The 16,338-nt window shown below is 31.7% G+C and overlaps 1 protein-coding gene across 3 annotated transcripts in view; it reads left to right on the top strand.

Moving 5' to 3' along the window:
- Positions 1-285: 285 nt before the first annotated feature.
- The window catches only part of LOC118187949 (glutamate receptor ionotropic, kainate 2-like), a 100,351-nt gene continuing 84,298 nt past the window's right edge, over positions 286-16,338 (top strand). For 2 of the 3 annotated variants that reach the window (XM_035358254.2, XM_085815182.1), the window contains exons 1-2: positions 286-548; positions 15,385-15,540. In XM_035358254.2, coding sequence (XP_035214145.1) covers positions 443-548; positions 15,385-15,540 — 262 coding nt within the window. In that variant the 5' untranslated portion in view covers positions 286-442. The remainder of the gene's footprint in view (positions 549-15,384; positions 15,541-16,338) is intronic. The other variant, XM_035358253.2, reaches the window with a different exon arrangement.

The following is a 16,338-nucleotide window of genomic DNA, read 5'->3' as shown; positions in this document are numbered from 1 at the left end:
TGGATTACATTAATTTTTGTATGGAAGACAAACATTATTTATTAATGAAGTTACATTTCAACAGATCTACGTATATAATCATTAACTAATTATACCTCAACAGTAGCTATTACATTTTTGTTAAATTCTTGTTTGTAACACCGAATGCATCTCTTTAATTTTTTAATTCCGCCATTTTATCCCTGCCGATCTCAAAAATAAACATCTCGTGTCTTCCCCCTCTCTTCCAGTTTCTTTAGCAGCTATTGAAGGCGCATGTAGCCCCATGTGTACGAGTAGAAAGCAGAATATCCAAATGCCCTCCTCTCCATCTTATTCCACCATTAGTGTTTTGTGGGTTTTGGCAAGAGTAAGGACACGTCAGCAGACACGTTTCAATGTCCCGCACTTGGCGAATGGCGCCTCTAATCGTAAGAGGTGCCCATCTTAGGTGCTGGAAGAAATGTGCAAGATGAAAAGCTCTTGTCTGTTGCCCGTGAACCGCACAATTTGTGTTATCTTGTTCTTGGTTCTCAACGCCGCAGCTCTGCCAAGGGTTATACATCTCGGTAAGTATACCATTTTATCACCTCTAGTATGACGAAGAATGTGCTATCATACGTTTATAAAAGTTTTACGTGACTATTCTTACTTAAGTATTAATAAAAATTACATAAAATTCACTGTTTGAAGGTCTCCGCTCTTAAAATAAGGCTATTTTATGGGTCTGTGAGTTATACTAAATAATGAGATAATTTGAAACGCGGCAAACATAAAATTTTCCGAAAATCGCACAAGTAGTGAACAAAATATAGTTTAAAAGATTTATGACATTTTAAGTATGCCGAGTTTCGAGTTAACGAACTGTAGTTAATTAAAATAATAAATTGGGATCCTTCTATTTTTGATTGGATTTAGATTTAATAAATTAGGGCAAAGGAAATGAGGAATATCTGCTTAATTGAAGGATGCTTTCGTGGAAGGCTTTCTAAAGGAAACTTGTTAGTATTAACGTTACGCATGGAGAAAACTACAAAATATCCCACGCAGGAATTCCTTTTGCTGGGATCTGAAGCACTGTTCAGCATATTTATCCAATCGGCCGCTGTTGGGTTTAATTTTTAATTTCGAAGCTTCGGAACAAGAAAAATGGAAATTATTGCTTTTTAATACTAAAAGTATTACGTATGTATTTTACAAAAATACAAACTGAATTTCTTTCTCTAAATTTAGAACTACAGATTACGGAAGTGTATATAAATAAAGTATAATACTCGTTATAAATGCTGAAATCGAGTCAAACTATTGTGAATGTTATCTGAAAATAGTAACATTATGTGATGGAAAGGCAAGAAGAGAAGCGGAGGACTAATATATGGTTAAAAACTTAACAGTACGTCCTGTTGATAAGCTAGAAGAAAACTAAGTACTGTAATTTTTTTAATGAATAAAAACTGTGTATATGAACAACTATTTGGCTTTTAGCATTTTGACAGAAAATTTATTTATTTGAAAACTTTTAAGTTAGATAGATTTGCTTTACATTTCAGGGTTTAGGTAATAATCATAGTATTACAGTATGATAGTGTTTTCGTTTTGCTTTGATGCAAGTGAGAATGCAAATTTTGTGGCCCACCTGGCAACTAGAAATACATGCGCATGTACATTTAGGTTTGCTTTTGGAAGATAAAACGCCTACAAATATTTGCTTAGATGATTTTATGACGAGACACGTTTCATCCTTGAAAACAGAATCTTATTGAGTTATGCGACCAGGTTTGAGAAATAAGTAACTATAGAAAATAAATGTAGCACTGAAAACTCTACTTAGGGTATTTTAAAGACGGCAAAAAAGTTGAATTGCACACAGTTTCACCTGCTGCTAATATTCAGATTGACAATGTGAGAAGATTAATTCGTAGACACGGAATACATTTTAAGGACGGGATCGATGGCTTAACGAAACCATCGATCAGCAGCAACAAAGTATTTTCTAACAATTTTTACAGTTATATAAGTTTGTTCTTATAAACCTGCATTCATTAGGATCAGTAAGGAAATTACGAGATCAAAGCCTTTTAAACAAGTTAATACGGAGTGGTTTATTACACTTAGTGTTCCCCCCACGTGTAACGTGTATACGAGCCAGGTTTTCTTAGAAAGTTCTCCGCGAAGATATCCCCCCCCACTTAAGCAGATAGCTGTCAAGTGATTTAACGCAATTAATAAAATTAAAACTAAACCAACGAAATCCAGCATCCCTCTCTTCTTAAAATCTAGATTTTACATCTGTTCTTTAAAATCAAGTACTAATTCAGCCTCATTTTTGAATTTTGTGTCATGATTCCGTTTGTTTCAAATAATACAATTTCAATTTTGGGACTTCGTATATATGTCATATGCATTCAAGTTCGTTTCCGATGTCTTGTGATGGTCCCTTATGTAAATTTATGCCATATAAACTATTGACACTTTCGCTTATTTCGAATAGTTGTGGAAGTGAATGTTATCTTTGTTTACAGTAGCGTCTGTGAACCTGCAGTATGCTTATAAGATATTTCTCCCGCCTTGTTACCATGCCTTCGTGGTGTAGTGGTCAGCACGCTAGACGCGTATTAGTCTAAAAAAATACGTAATATCTCTACATGCTTACCTACATGACATGGTCTCAGGGGGTACCTGAATAAAAATATGTGATGGTGGACACTGGTAGATAGATTGAACAGAGAAAAGATAAAAAGATGTTGTCAGTTAAGTTCCAATTTGAAAAAAAATCCCTTATTTATTCTGGGGTGGCCTGAAAGAAAAATATCCTGAACTATTCAGCAAGGCAATCATTATTCTGCTACCATTCTGAAGATCCGAATTAGTGGAAAAGGCTTACTCATCCTTCATTTTACAGGAACAGATTTTCTAGCTTAAGTTTTCTAGCATTAACTTTAATTTCTAATTTTAAGACATAAAACAATATGAAAATTTTAAATAAGTAACAGACGAAATGACAGCCTCACGTGCAAAGCAAGTAAAATGAACGTTTCTATTATAAAAAGAATGCGTCGAAATGTTTTCCGTTTTTCTTTGTCTGTCTTATTTTTATCTATTTTCAGATACAGTATGTAAAAATATTTGGTAACTGTAAAATTATTATGATAAGTTAAAGAGATATCAAAACTGCTAAATATTTTGGCGACCCCTTGCTGCAGCTCCCGCGACCCCCTGGGGGTTCCGATCCACAGTTAAAGCAGCGCTGGTTTAAAGGATTTCGTGGCATGTTTTGCTTCTTGCACAGTCTATTAATTACACAATAAGAAAATTCTAATATAAAATAAGAGATAATTGAGGTATAGTCATAGAGACTTGCCCAAATGTCTAAAGTGGAGTATTTTTAAATAGCTTGTTTTTAATGAATCCTTTGCCTGTTACTACAAGAATCCCATCTGCTTTGTGTGATATTTTTCCCACTAAGGAAGTTTCTGATTTAAAATACCCTTCTAAATACTTCTTAAGTTTTAAAAATGTGCAGTGAATGAAGCAAATGAATGAATGCATTTTACTATTAGGTGTACCAAGCTAAAATTTAGTTGAAAGCCAAACAATAGCAATGAAAATACGGAAAATATAAAGATAATCTAAATAATTTTTTTTTCCTCATGCCTTCGGTCATTAGCGATGGAATGGCGAAACATTTTGAACGACAATGTTTCACTTTCAGTTTAGTTCGTCTTTTAACTGGTTTTACAATTGTCCCGATATTTATTTTGCAAAGCGAATTCAAGCAGGTTATCCTTTTGAATTCATCTATCAAAACGTCCCTTTTAAGACATATAACTCTTAACTTCTTTGCTATATATAGTAAACCATTAATTTTTCATCACATGCAAAGCTCTGTACTTAAGTAGTCAATTTCATCCATTAGAGAAAGTGGCTTAGCTGTTGTCAAATTTAAAACTTCTTTGTCTTTGCTGATGATAAGTAAAACTTTTGGCATATATATTTGGGTAGATATTCAGCCCAAATTATCAAATCGGACAGCGAAGTTTCGGAGTTATTAGACAACGTCACAAATGGTGAACTGTAATTAATATGCATCACATTAAGAATACTAAGGCAGATAAAGGGAAGCTGAATTTCCATTTTGCTTCAGTTTAGCCCCCATACACAAAACAAATCATGGCAACTGAAAATTTACAATTTGGCTACTGCTTCATTTTAAAGGAGAAACTATTTTCAAACAAATAATTTTGAGCGAAAATTGCACAAATTAAAAGTCATACACCATTTTCCTGTTATAAATTTTGTATGACGTAATTTGATATGGGGGAAATCCTAGAAAAGGACAAATTGATCAATACGTCAAAATCAAATGAATTGGTGGAAAACTAAACCTATGAATATTGGCTTTAGGGTTTTATTTGCCAGCTCTGATTCAAATCGTACTTAATGCTGAATTTGAATAATTTTATGTGTAATTCTGTCATGGCAAGAATGAGTAACTTCGAATATCATATTTAGAGATTTTATGTAGATGTATGATGTTTATTTAAAACGTACTTGGAAATAGTATTCTTTTTTATTATAGCTTTCATTTAGTTCACTCATGGTGTTTGTCGCGATGGTCAAAAGTTTTCCGTCGATGTTTAATCCACGTTCTGATGAGCTAACGAACTCAATTTGTGAATATACACTGTTTATAGACAAATCTTAGACTGAAACCTCTGCACTTTGCTGTTTGCACCATCAGATAGAGAGGAAAAAATATTTTTAAATGAAAGTCATATGAAAATTTGACTGTAACCTAAGATGTTTTAGCAATAATATGAGAAAAATTTGTAAATAGAGATTTTCTATATTTAAAAAATATATCACAATACGAAATAGGTAGAGAAGCATCGGTTCTTCTTTGGGCTTTACTTGGTAAACATATCCAGTTTATGATGGTTTGCATTTATAGATATTTCTAAAGCTGATTTTCTTTGTTTATTAACCATTATTACTTCCCTTGTTTCAAAGAATTACTTGCAAAGTAAATAAGCTTACTACAGAAATTTTTTGCCATTTTATAAATGCTATATGTGATTTCTTCTTTGTTTAGACATATTTGCATTTATAATTCATTTCATTTCGATGAATTCACGTTGCCAATTTAATTTTTTATTCATTTCATAAATTTATATATATTTTTCTCAGCATTTCATGTAAAAAATTATTTTCGCGATTTTATAGCGGTACATAATATCGTATTCGTTTATGGGACTTTAAAATTTAAATTACAAAAATGTAACTGTTTTAAAGTTTGAAGTTTTAAAGAGTTAAATATAAACTCTTCATCCTCTTTTAAACAAACATGATAAAAAATACATTGTTTAAGCAGCTTTCTAGATTTTTTTTAAAACTATTTACATTTTTTATAGGCTTTCAACAAGACACTCATGTTCTTTGTCACTATGATCGAAACATTTTCATCCGTTTTTAAATTATTCTCTGATAAACTACGGAGTTTAAAATAGCGGATAGCAATAAAGGACAGTGATGGGAGGGTTTAAAAATTCGATTTAAATTTTTTAAATTTAATGTTGAACGACTTGTTGTACATGATATTTTATTAAACAAATTGAATCTCTCAGAATTTTACTTTTTGAGTAATCAGATAAAGCGAAAATAATTTTTAAATGAAAATTACGTGAGATTATAACATACATAATTTCTGATTGTTTGGCAAAATAGCTAAAGTTTTGCAACCATTTGATGCAACACACACAACGTGTGGATAACGCCGTAGTATTGGAAGTAAAAGAAGAATTATATATTTTCGAAAAGGAAATTTCGTGTTGATTTATTTGCTTGAAATAATGTACCTCTTGCTACTTCTAGCTCAACATTTTTTTTTTCTTTCACGATATTCTCCGTACCATTACATTTTATTAGACAAAATACTACGCAATCACATATTGTTCTGCTATCACGCTAAAAATGTGTTTCTAAGTGTAAATGATAGCCACACTTAAAACCTCGAAAAGCCTCTGCACATATCCCAGTACAAAAAACTGGTACATTTACCCCATTACAACTGGTACTGATCACTTAACTAACATGCATTCTTAATGGCATAAGATTCAAGCTTTTCCGGAATCAACAGAAGGAAAGACCTCACGACTACACTTGCACATATAAAGAGGAATATTCTAAGGAAAATTATCAAATAAGATTTAAAAGTTTTCGACCATTTATTTCAGTTAATAAGAAACTATAAAATATTTCATTGCCACTCTTTTTATGAAAAGTGAAATAGTAAAACTAGTTCTAAGATAAAAAACTGTGCTTTGCCGTGTATAAACTGTACACTTTTCTAATCTCGCCGCCGAGATTTTGGCACAAATTCCATAAACCGTTTTAATTTTTTTTCTCCAGAATGGACGGATTTTTTTTAGTATTCAGGTGGTTCTATTTTTGGCTAATGCTAGCTTACTCCTTACTCCTATCTTACGAGAAAAAAAGGTATGCAATTTACTTCGTATTAAAATGAAGAGTGGATGTGAAAGCGAATGAGAATACTTGATATTTGACAAGGTATAACTTTTTTATAAGTATTCTCTAAATCTCCTTTCTTTGTACAAGTTTTGGCAAGTTATTAATGAAGAAAGTCCTTTTATTCTTCTAGAAAATATGGGCATAGAATCGGAAGATAAAATGTGTTTTGTAAATCCTTACTTTGTTGAAAATCTTAAAAAATATACATAAAAATATTAAAATATTAGGGAAAAACAGTGTTGAGCACCCCCTGAATACGAAAACTATAAATAAAAATAAGAGGATATCTTTTCCAATGGCAGATCGTGAACAGTTACAGTGTAACAGAGTCCATTAATTTTATACAAGGCTAGATGTGGTGGTCTCCTTATTATGGAGGCACCTAACACGTGGGCCTCCATCGCCTCCTATGAAGAGACGGACAGTTACAAACTTGCCTTTCCCGAGATTCGAACCCAAGCCCTTCGGCATCGCAGTCAGGCTTCCCTAACCACTATACCGTCTGGGCGGCAAATAAGAGGATATAAAAAGGTGGAAATCTCTGAAAAAGGAAGAAACAAAAAAGGTTCATCATTCTCTAAAAGACTCATCAACACAATTTGTTAAACTACAAAACTTATTGAGCTTGAATAAATTTGTTAAACTACTCAAAGTTGATTGAATTTGTAAAAGCGATTAACACACTATAATTATCTTTTTAAAGTGCTTTTCTAAGTTCTGGAGAAAGAAATACAAATCTGACAAATTAATTCTTTTTCGTATCTTTATTTAAAATTTTCCAGAATAAACCCAGATTTGAAAGATGGAGAAATACAGTCTGAAGAGATATAAAAAGGAAGATTTTAATAGATTTGTTTATTTGAATAAAGCGCTTTTGCCAGTAGATAAAATATGGGAAGTTAATGTGTCTTTCTAGCTCTTTTAAATAAGACCAAAATTTCTTCCCTTTTCTAAGTGGAATTGAAGCTATGAAATTAAAATTGACGATCTGTGTAAAAATTTTGTGCTATTATTTACCAGTTTCGACATCAAAGAAACGATTAAATTAGAAAGTTCACATAAATCATGAAGTAAGTTTGAGCTCTAGTGGTAAAACAAGATGATAGATGTATCTGTATTTCTTTCTTTTATATATTTAGATAAAATACAAGAGATTTCGCCCATAAAAATTAAAGTCGTTAATTCTCATAGTCTGCTCGGAAAGTTTTTTCTTTTTGCTTAGTTTTTAAGAATTTCGTTTTCAGTACTAACCATTTGGTTACTAAAGCTACGCTTGTTTGTAGTAAATTTCGCACTTATACTTCTTTCGAAATTTGGTAAGAGTTTAAACGTTTTATAGCATAAATTATAATACCTGACATAGGAAAAAGTTTTAAGTAAAAAGCTTTTAAAATAGAGTGTGTAGAAGAGATAAAAGGGAATCTGGAAATGTTTAATCTGTGTTTTGGATTTAATTAAAAAATGACAGAAGTTGACCTTTACAACAGAAACACAGATCCGTTGAAAGCATTACCTTTAAGGCTGCTACATTCTGGGTGAGTTTACTTAAATAACTTGTAAACATTTTGCTGTAAACGAAAAAGAAGTTTTGTTAGCAATAAAAAATGAATTGAAAAGGTTTGATTTAATTTCAGTTATTGGAATAGTTGCGATAGTTCTTAAGATCATAAACTGGAAGAAAATGCTTTAAAACTTGTTAATACAGCAAATGTAAGGACACGAATTGGGTTGTATTATAAATACGTGGCTATTTTAGAATATGTTTTATAACTTGAATTATTTTATAAACTGCGGGAATGAGAAGTTAAAAACTCTGAAAGCGATGTATTTTATTTAACAGTTTATGCTTTCAAACAGAAATTTAATTAACAGACTTTTATACAATAATTTTTAATCTATTTGTATAGTTTCTAATGCAAGGAACTGAGAAAAGAAACATGCTAATTTGCTTCACAGTGCTGATAACATTAAATGTGGTTAAGATTCATTAATGTCCTGCTAGTGGCTGAGAGATAAAATCACTGAATGCTAGTAGTTAAACCCGGATTCAAAGCCCAGCTGAAACTCTGGCTGCATGGCATTTCTGTAATTTTTTTTATGTGTAATTGAAAACCCACGTTGATCGTTATAGAGGTTAATGATGAGTTCGGGATCGAATACCGGAGAAAGCATGGATGTTCGTAAGTGCATACTGTCTGTGCGGCACGGAGGAATCCAAAGTACACTGTGAGCGGAAAGTCTTCACCAGTGGTTTGGTGGTATAGAAAAGTTGGCACTGGTGGACCACCAGTGGTTTGGTGGTAGTCTTCACTAGTGGTTTGGTAGTACAAGTGGGAGGGACACCAGAAATTCATTGTTGAAAGTACAGTTCGAACGAATTAACTGTGCAGTTCCGCAGCAAGGGCAATCCGAGGGTTTTACACCTGGCCTTCTCTACCAACAACTTTTCAAGAGGACCTTCGTCTCACCGTGTATTTAGTGCCTCCTTGTCTCACAGACATTATACGCTTACAAACACCCAAGCCGTCTACGAGATTTGAACCAGACCTACCGATTTTCGACTAATCACAACACCGGTTGACTGGCTCAGCTGTGCAGTTCCGCACCAAGGGCAATCCGAGGGTTTTCCACAAAGCCTCCTCTACCAACAACCTTTCAACAGAACCTTCGGCTCACCGTGTATTTAGTGCCTCCTTGTCTCACAGACATAATACGCTTACAAACACCCAAGCCGTCTACGATATTTAAACCCGACCTACCAATACGCGACTAATCACAACACCGGTTGACTGGCTCAGCTGGTAATGTCGTAAGACAAGAGGGGTAGGTGACCTTCGGACTGTTCTCCCCGGAGTGTTATCCATCAAAACTGTTGCGGAGCTTAACAACTAGTACGACTGTCCTATAATGGTAAATTTCCGGTGTCTCGCTCCACTTATACTTGCATCTCTGTTACATGAATGCGAGCCACTTTCGCTCGGAAAAGTTTTCCACGACTGTATTTCTATCCTTAGCAGATAGGCCTTGTGTGCTGTGCCATAATCCTTGACCCCTATTCTAAATTTTGAACAATAGTTTTATAAATTTAGTACAACCATCGCAACATTTTTCTAGCAATGTTCAGATTTCGGTATGTAGAGAATGAAAGTCGCGAATTCGATAATAAATATTAAATTAAGTATTCGGCTTGGCCTTTTTTTTTATTACTTTCTTGTCACCTTACTAACGTTTTCCTTAATAACTACCATTTTCAAAATATTAAACTGCAAATTTCAAAATATTAAATATTAAATTAATTTAATGTATATTTAAGTTTTTTCTGAAAGTATAGTCAACTCGACGGTTTTTTTTTTTTCTTTTTTTTTCTTTGTTGTATTTTAGAGTCAGGTATAGAGCTCCGTTCTTTTTAACTCATTTGATGTTGGTTCTTTAAAGTTATTAAAATATTCCTCATACTAAGATATACTTGTTGGTACAGGTAAAACTGACCATTTTTTGGACTGGCTAATAAATAAAGAAAATGAAAGTAATTTGAATCTTTGTTTAAAAAAATTAATGAACCATAATGCTTAAGCCGATTTTGTCTAGCGTATGATAATTGGTTTCATTGCTAGTATATGTATACAGGTAGTAGTCGACTTACGATGAGTACTATTCCAAAGATTCCATCGTAAATCGATTCTGGCGCAAATCGGCGACTTATTTGATTCTTGATGTCTTTGATATTATTTTTATAAATTAAGATTTTATAAAACTAAAACATACTCTTCCTTTAAATTAATAATAATGAAAAAATCTTAAAATTTTCAGATTTTATATTACACCCAAAGGGGCATTTCTTAACGTTTTGTGTGTTACCTTTATTTATTAAATATCACGTTCTTCGCACATAAACCATAAAATTCAATTCAACAGAAATACCACAAAATAATTTCAAAACAGCATATCTTTACAATTTACGATACACAGTCTCGCGTGTTGTAGATAATTTTTTTATTTTTTTTTAATTGTATTGCTCGCGCTGAAATCGTTGAGTTTGTTAATGAAAAATTCGTTAAAGGTTTACAAAATATGAAACATATAATAAAACAAATTCAAAATTTAAGCTTCCAGCTTACCATATTCGGGTGGAGGATTACGTTATACAAAATTTGATGGCTCTAGGTACCGTTGCTTTATCACAGTGCGAGAAACATACATATATACCTTTATGCAGATTCTTCATTATCTAATTTCTTTAAATATAATACAGGGCGATGATATTTGGTGGCAACAATTTGAAAATTGATACAGTCTTTTAAAGTTTTCAACGAAAAATGCCAAGACTAAATTAATAGCCCTTCTGGGCTAAAAACACGGACTTGTATAAACGATATCTTTATATATGTAGCATATGAGTAATTGTTACTTATTTGGATGAGTCATTACACATACATAAACAACGTGTGTAATGTAATATGTCTCCGGTAAATATTAATTAAAGGACTTTGGTACTGGTTGTTGTAAAAGCGAGTCATCGTTATTTGGACTATCGTAATTTGAAAACTAGCTATAAGCGCAGCATATTGGATCACAAGGAAGTGATAAAGGAATATATGTGCTCTTAATAAAGATAAATACATATGAGAATTTAATATGTGCTCTTAATAAAGATAAATACATATGAGAATTTAATATGTGCTCTTAATAAAGATAAATACATATGAGAATTTAATATGTGCTCTTAATAAAGATAAATACATATGAGAATTTAATATGTGCTCTTAATAAAGATAAATAAATATGAGAATTTATCATAGATTTCAGGAAAATTAATTTTAAATTCTTATGAGAATGATATTCTCAATTTGTTTACCTGTTATTCTTTTTATTAAATGATATTAAAAGCAGCTGGAAAGTTTTATGCGTTTTAATTGTGTTGGTAATTCTGTATAATTTATTTAATTAATCTTAAATATAAATTAAATTTTATTTAATAGTTTACATGTTTTTGGATATTGTTTCAATGATTTTCGCTATGTACTGTCAAATACTACACATATATACAAGGAATATAAGTCACATTAAAATTTCATACTGATTCTTCTACCAAACATTAACTAATTTTCATGCTATTAAAAATATAAAATAGTGTGGTCAGATTTATAATAAACTCGATAAAAAATTTCAAGGATTTGCTTCAGTTCATTACTCTATTCCCCCACCCCCCTAATGTATCATTTATTGAAAGGGTTTTAGAAGATTTCTTGAAATGTTGAAAACCCAGATAACTAAATCGAAAGAAAATTTCTCTCATTGCCATGAAATTTTACAAAATTTATCACAAAATTCGTTTTAAAGTACGTTCTTATATTCAAGAAAGCAGTTAAGCAAATTACTTTTTTAGTATTGGCAGCCGTGTTTTGTTTACATAAACTTGGCAACATATTTGGCGGAGATAAAAAAAATGCTGTTGGTAAATAAAAAAAATGCTACGCCAACAGTGTGACGTAATTTAGTTACAAACACGTTTTATTTATAACATAAAGTATTTTAAGAAATTATTCAGCCAATGAGTTTTAAATACAGTGAACTGAAATGTTCCAGATGAACCTAAAGAAAGAAATTAAATCTAAGATTTGAAATATTTTTCTTTTAACTTTTCGAATTGCTCATTACATAGTACCCAAGTAGTAGTTTGGTAAATGTAATTTAAACCAAGCTTTTGAAACTTTACTCAATAGTTTTACATTTTACGCGCTAAATAGTTCCAAAAACTCCTCTCGTTCTCCAAAAAATATTAATATTGGACTCCCTTGCTTATAACTGTCTACGCACTTTACATATAACTTGTCTTTCATCCTGCATGATATTTCAGTAAAGGTTTGATTACTGTACTTTAAGCTTATATATCATTTCTGCACTTAAAGCGTATACATAATACAATGTAAGTACTGTAACTGCTGTGATTTAGTATTTAAAAACATAATAAAAATGCATAGTGTGTACACATTCATGACAGAAATAGCTACCAGAAGCTGAACAAACCGACTGCCGTACACTACAAAACATGTGTACTAAACATCTATCATACATTTCCAAATTTGGTAAAAGTATATTTACGGGTAGCCCTTGGCGAAAATTGGCGATTTCTGGCGATACATGGATACCCTGTTTGTACAATTCTTTGACTTGCTATTTTGGCTTTGTGTAGCGGCGATTTTAGAGCCAAAAATCGCCGCTACACAAAGACAAAAAGTCAAAGAATTGCACAAACTCGGTATTTATGTACACACTGACCTATTTTCACTTAAAATAACATCCCAGAATTGTACAAACTTGCATTGAGCACTTCCTAAACTTTATCTATGTACACGCCGACCTATTTTCACTTAAAAAAAATCAGAGAATTGCACAAACTTAGCATAGGGCACTCCCTGCACTTTTTTCATGTACACATCGATCTATTTTCACTTAAAAAGTAAAAAGAGCATCCAGTTCTACAGTAGAGGCAAACAAAAAATACATAATCTCAATAAACTACATTTTAAACCAAACAATGAAATAACACAAAAAAGGAAAAAACTCTTATGCATTTAAGCACTACACAAAGCAAATTTCCACTTACCCTTATTTAGAAATTTCTTGGTCTTCAGTCTGTGGCACACAAAATTCCTTAACAGCATCCAAAAACTTCCTAAAATTACCTGAAATTGAATCTGTATATCATCGTCACCATATAAATTCACAAAAATAAGGGTAAAAAATATCCTCCGTAGTTCCGGACTGTCTTGGAAAATGGCTACTAAGTAAACGTTGATTTACCACCCCAGTCAATAAATGCTCTTTTCCCCCTTCGTTCCAAATCGTACAGAAATTCAAATTAATCTTACTACATTCAGCCATTCTACCGACTAAACAATAAAACAAGCAAAGGACTTTCAAACCAACACGCACCACAAAAGCCCTTACAAAAAATTCAAAATTCACCCGAATAATGCAACCGATTACGTCATAATAGGGTTTCCATAACATTTAACTACTTCGATAAATGAAACAACAACTTCGCCATAACACAAAGGGTACCCTTAAGTCAACTCTAACCCCAAATTTTCGATGCAGTTTATTGTCAAAGTAACATCTATAGCGCAAATAATATAAAATGGTGGAGGTCTTATATAATCTTAATTTAGCCATTTGTTTATTGAATATGGCAAAGCACACAAGGCAGTTTATCAAAGGGTGCAAGACATTCGCAGGGAAGTAATTACGTTATAAATGGAGAAAAGCACAATATATCTCACGCAGTTAGAACATTCGCCAGAATTTGAAAGCGTGCTGAGTACCAGTATTCAGTTATAATCACTTGGCCTTAAAGCATATGATTTTTATCAAACTTAAATCTGTCATACTTCCTTGTACGAAGTAAAAAGGAAGTATTGTAATCGCGAAAAGTTTCAGGCAGCATATTTCAACGAAAATATCCATTTTGACCGCTATCGAATGCAATTTAACGATGTTTTTGCGTCATATCTATACGTAAGGACAGAATAAAATACTCTTTTCCTTCAAAATAATTATAAAACTGCTTTAAAATTAATTCTGAAGAGAATTTTTCGTGGCGTCTGTACGAACGTATGTACGTACGTGCGTACGTACGTACGTATTTCGCATAACTCAAAAACGAGTAGCCTCAAGAACGTTGAAATTTTGTATATAGAACTGCTATAACATGTAGATGTGCATCTCGTATTTTGGTTGCAATCGGCCGCACCAAACGTATATAAATATATTTATATATATATCCACTCTTACCCGGCTCAGTGATCTCAGTTTCTTTACTCTTATATGTTTGTAAATTGTACATTTTTTGCTTTAAAAATGATTGAATTATGTTGTTTTTATCTTTCGGTTAAGGTTTTTATGCCTATAGTAAATCTGTGTGCAATATTTTTAGAATTATCAGCAATTTTAAAGCTGTTTAATTGCCGCTAAGCCTTTTTTAATGGCGGCCATTGATGTTTACATTTGAAACAGGAGACTAGTGGATTTGTTGCCAATCTAGAGAAACTTAGCTTCGCAACAACAAAGATAACGCATTCATTTGTTATTGCCAATTAAAACATGCTTAATTCTTTCTGGAATTTTTTCGAGGAAATAAGCGTTTGAAATTTACTTCGTAATTTTTAATATAGATATTTTGAGTTTTTATGTATTTTTGCCTTCTCGCGAAGTGAGAACTGAATTAATTAAATGAGAAATACTCAATCGTCTGTGAAAAACTGTTTCTTTTTTGTTTTGTTTGCTTAATTTCTTTTATACATAGTTCTAGCTTTATTATAGTATTTGAATAGAACATGTGGCAACGATTATATAATTCTTTAAATGATATACATTTTGTGCATTCTGAGTTATAATATGAATGAAATATATGTCGCTATGGTAAACAAAGTGAATTTTAAAGAATGCATTTATTCTATTGTGGTTTATGCGCTGTCGGCGAAGTAGGTTTAATTCAATCTAATAAGTTTAAATAAAATGCAAGAAAAAATGCGTATAATTTAATATTCCGTACAAGGAAGTCATGTGGTGTACACATCAGATTTTCTATGTATGTCAATTAGAAGAGTTATTTAAATTTTTTAATGAAACATTTAAATAACTTTTCATAACACGAAATGAAAAATATATTTCAGATATCCCCATAACAAAATATAATCAACATGTTATAGAACATCCTGAAGCTCAATATAATTAATTTCACGTTATTTTAAAACGTCTTAATTATGAAACTATTGGATTGTTCTTATCATCAGCATCTTATTAAATATTAATCTCTATAAATTAAGAACGATTTACAATTAATTTTTGTTTATATAGTTATTCTTTTTGCTGCAGGTGGTTTGTTCGATACCGAAGACCGAGAACAGGAACTCGCTTTTAGAATTGCAGTTGACTTCTTCAACAGCGATAAAAAAATTCAATCAAAGCCCCGAATTATCGCACAGGTAGAAAGAATTAGCAGAGGAGATGTTTACGATGCTACTAAGAAAGGTGAATATAAAATTAAAATTATTTTTCATTGATTAAGAAACCATGTTTATTATTTTTTTCATTGATAGTTGTACATATTTATGTATTAAACAAGATCTTTGATGTGTAATTTCATAACATATTAAAATAGAGCATTTCTTTTTAGAAGAGATGTAGTTAGGAAATGATTTATGTTTTTACTAATAATATTAAAAACTTTTTAAGAGGCAAATAGTGTAATTATACGAAAGTAAGGCATGCTTGAATTACATTAAATTATTTTTTCAGATAGACATACGAATACTAAATTAAGTATCACGTTAGATCATAATTTCTGGACACAGTAGAGGCAAATCAATATATTGCATATAAGATCAGGCAAATTCTCAGCAGTCATGAGGTGAATGATCTACACGCTAGGCACTGATTATATACTGAATTATCTCATCTGCCACTGCATGCTTTAATAGTAAAAGGCTTAGTTGTAGAAAAGCTTACATAATGTAAGGAGAAAAAATCGTATTTCAGTCCCTTTTTATATTGAAAAATGTGAAATATTGATTGCTTTTAACTATCACTTGTTTAAGTCAAAAACGTTAGAAAAGGAATCAAATCATAATAAACATGGAAGGACATGATGCACTGCATGTTTGCACTATATGCCTTGCAGGCAACATCGTCATGTATGCTATGTTAAATGGAAAAAAAAATCACTAAATAAATGTTTCATAAAAAATATGAATGTGGTTTATTTATTTTCTAACTGCTTTTTGTTCTAATTCCTCTTTCTAATTAATATCTAATTTGCATACGATCTTT

The sequence above is a fragment of the Stegodyphus dumicola genome, chromosome 1 (genome assembly GCF_044657685.1).
Source record: "Stegodyphus dumicola isolate Sdum_Otavi_A_Nest chromosome 1, ASM4465768v1".
NCBI lineage: Eukaryota > Metazoa > Arthropoda > Arachnida > Araneae > Eresidae > Stegodyphus > Stegodyphus dumicola.
This window is presented reverse-complemented; position numbering and strand designations above follow the sequence as displayed.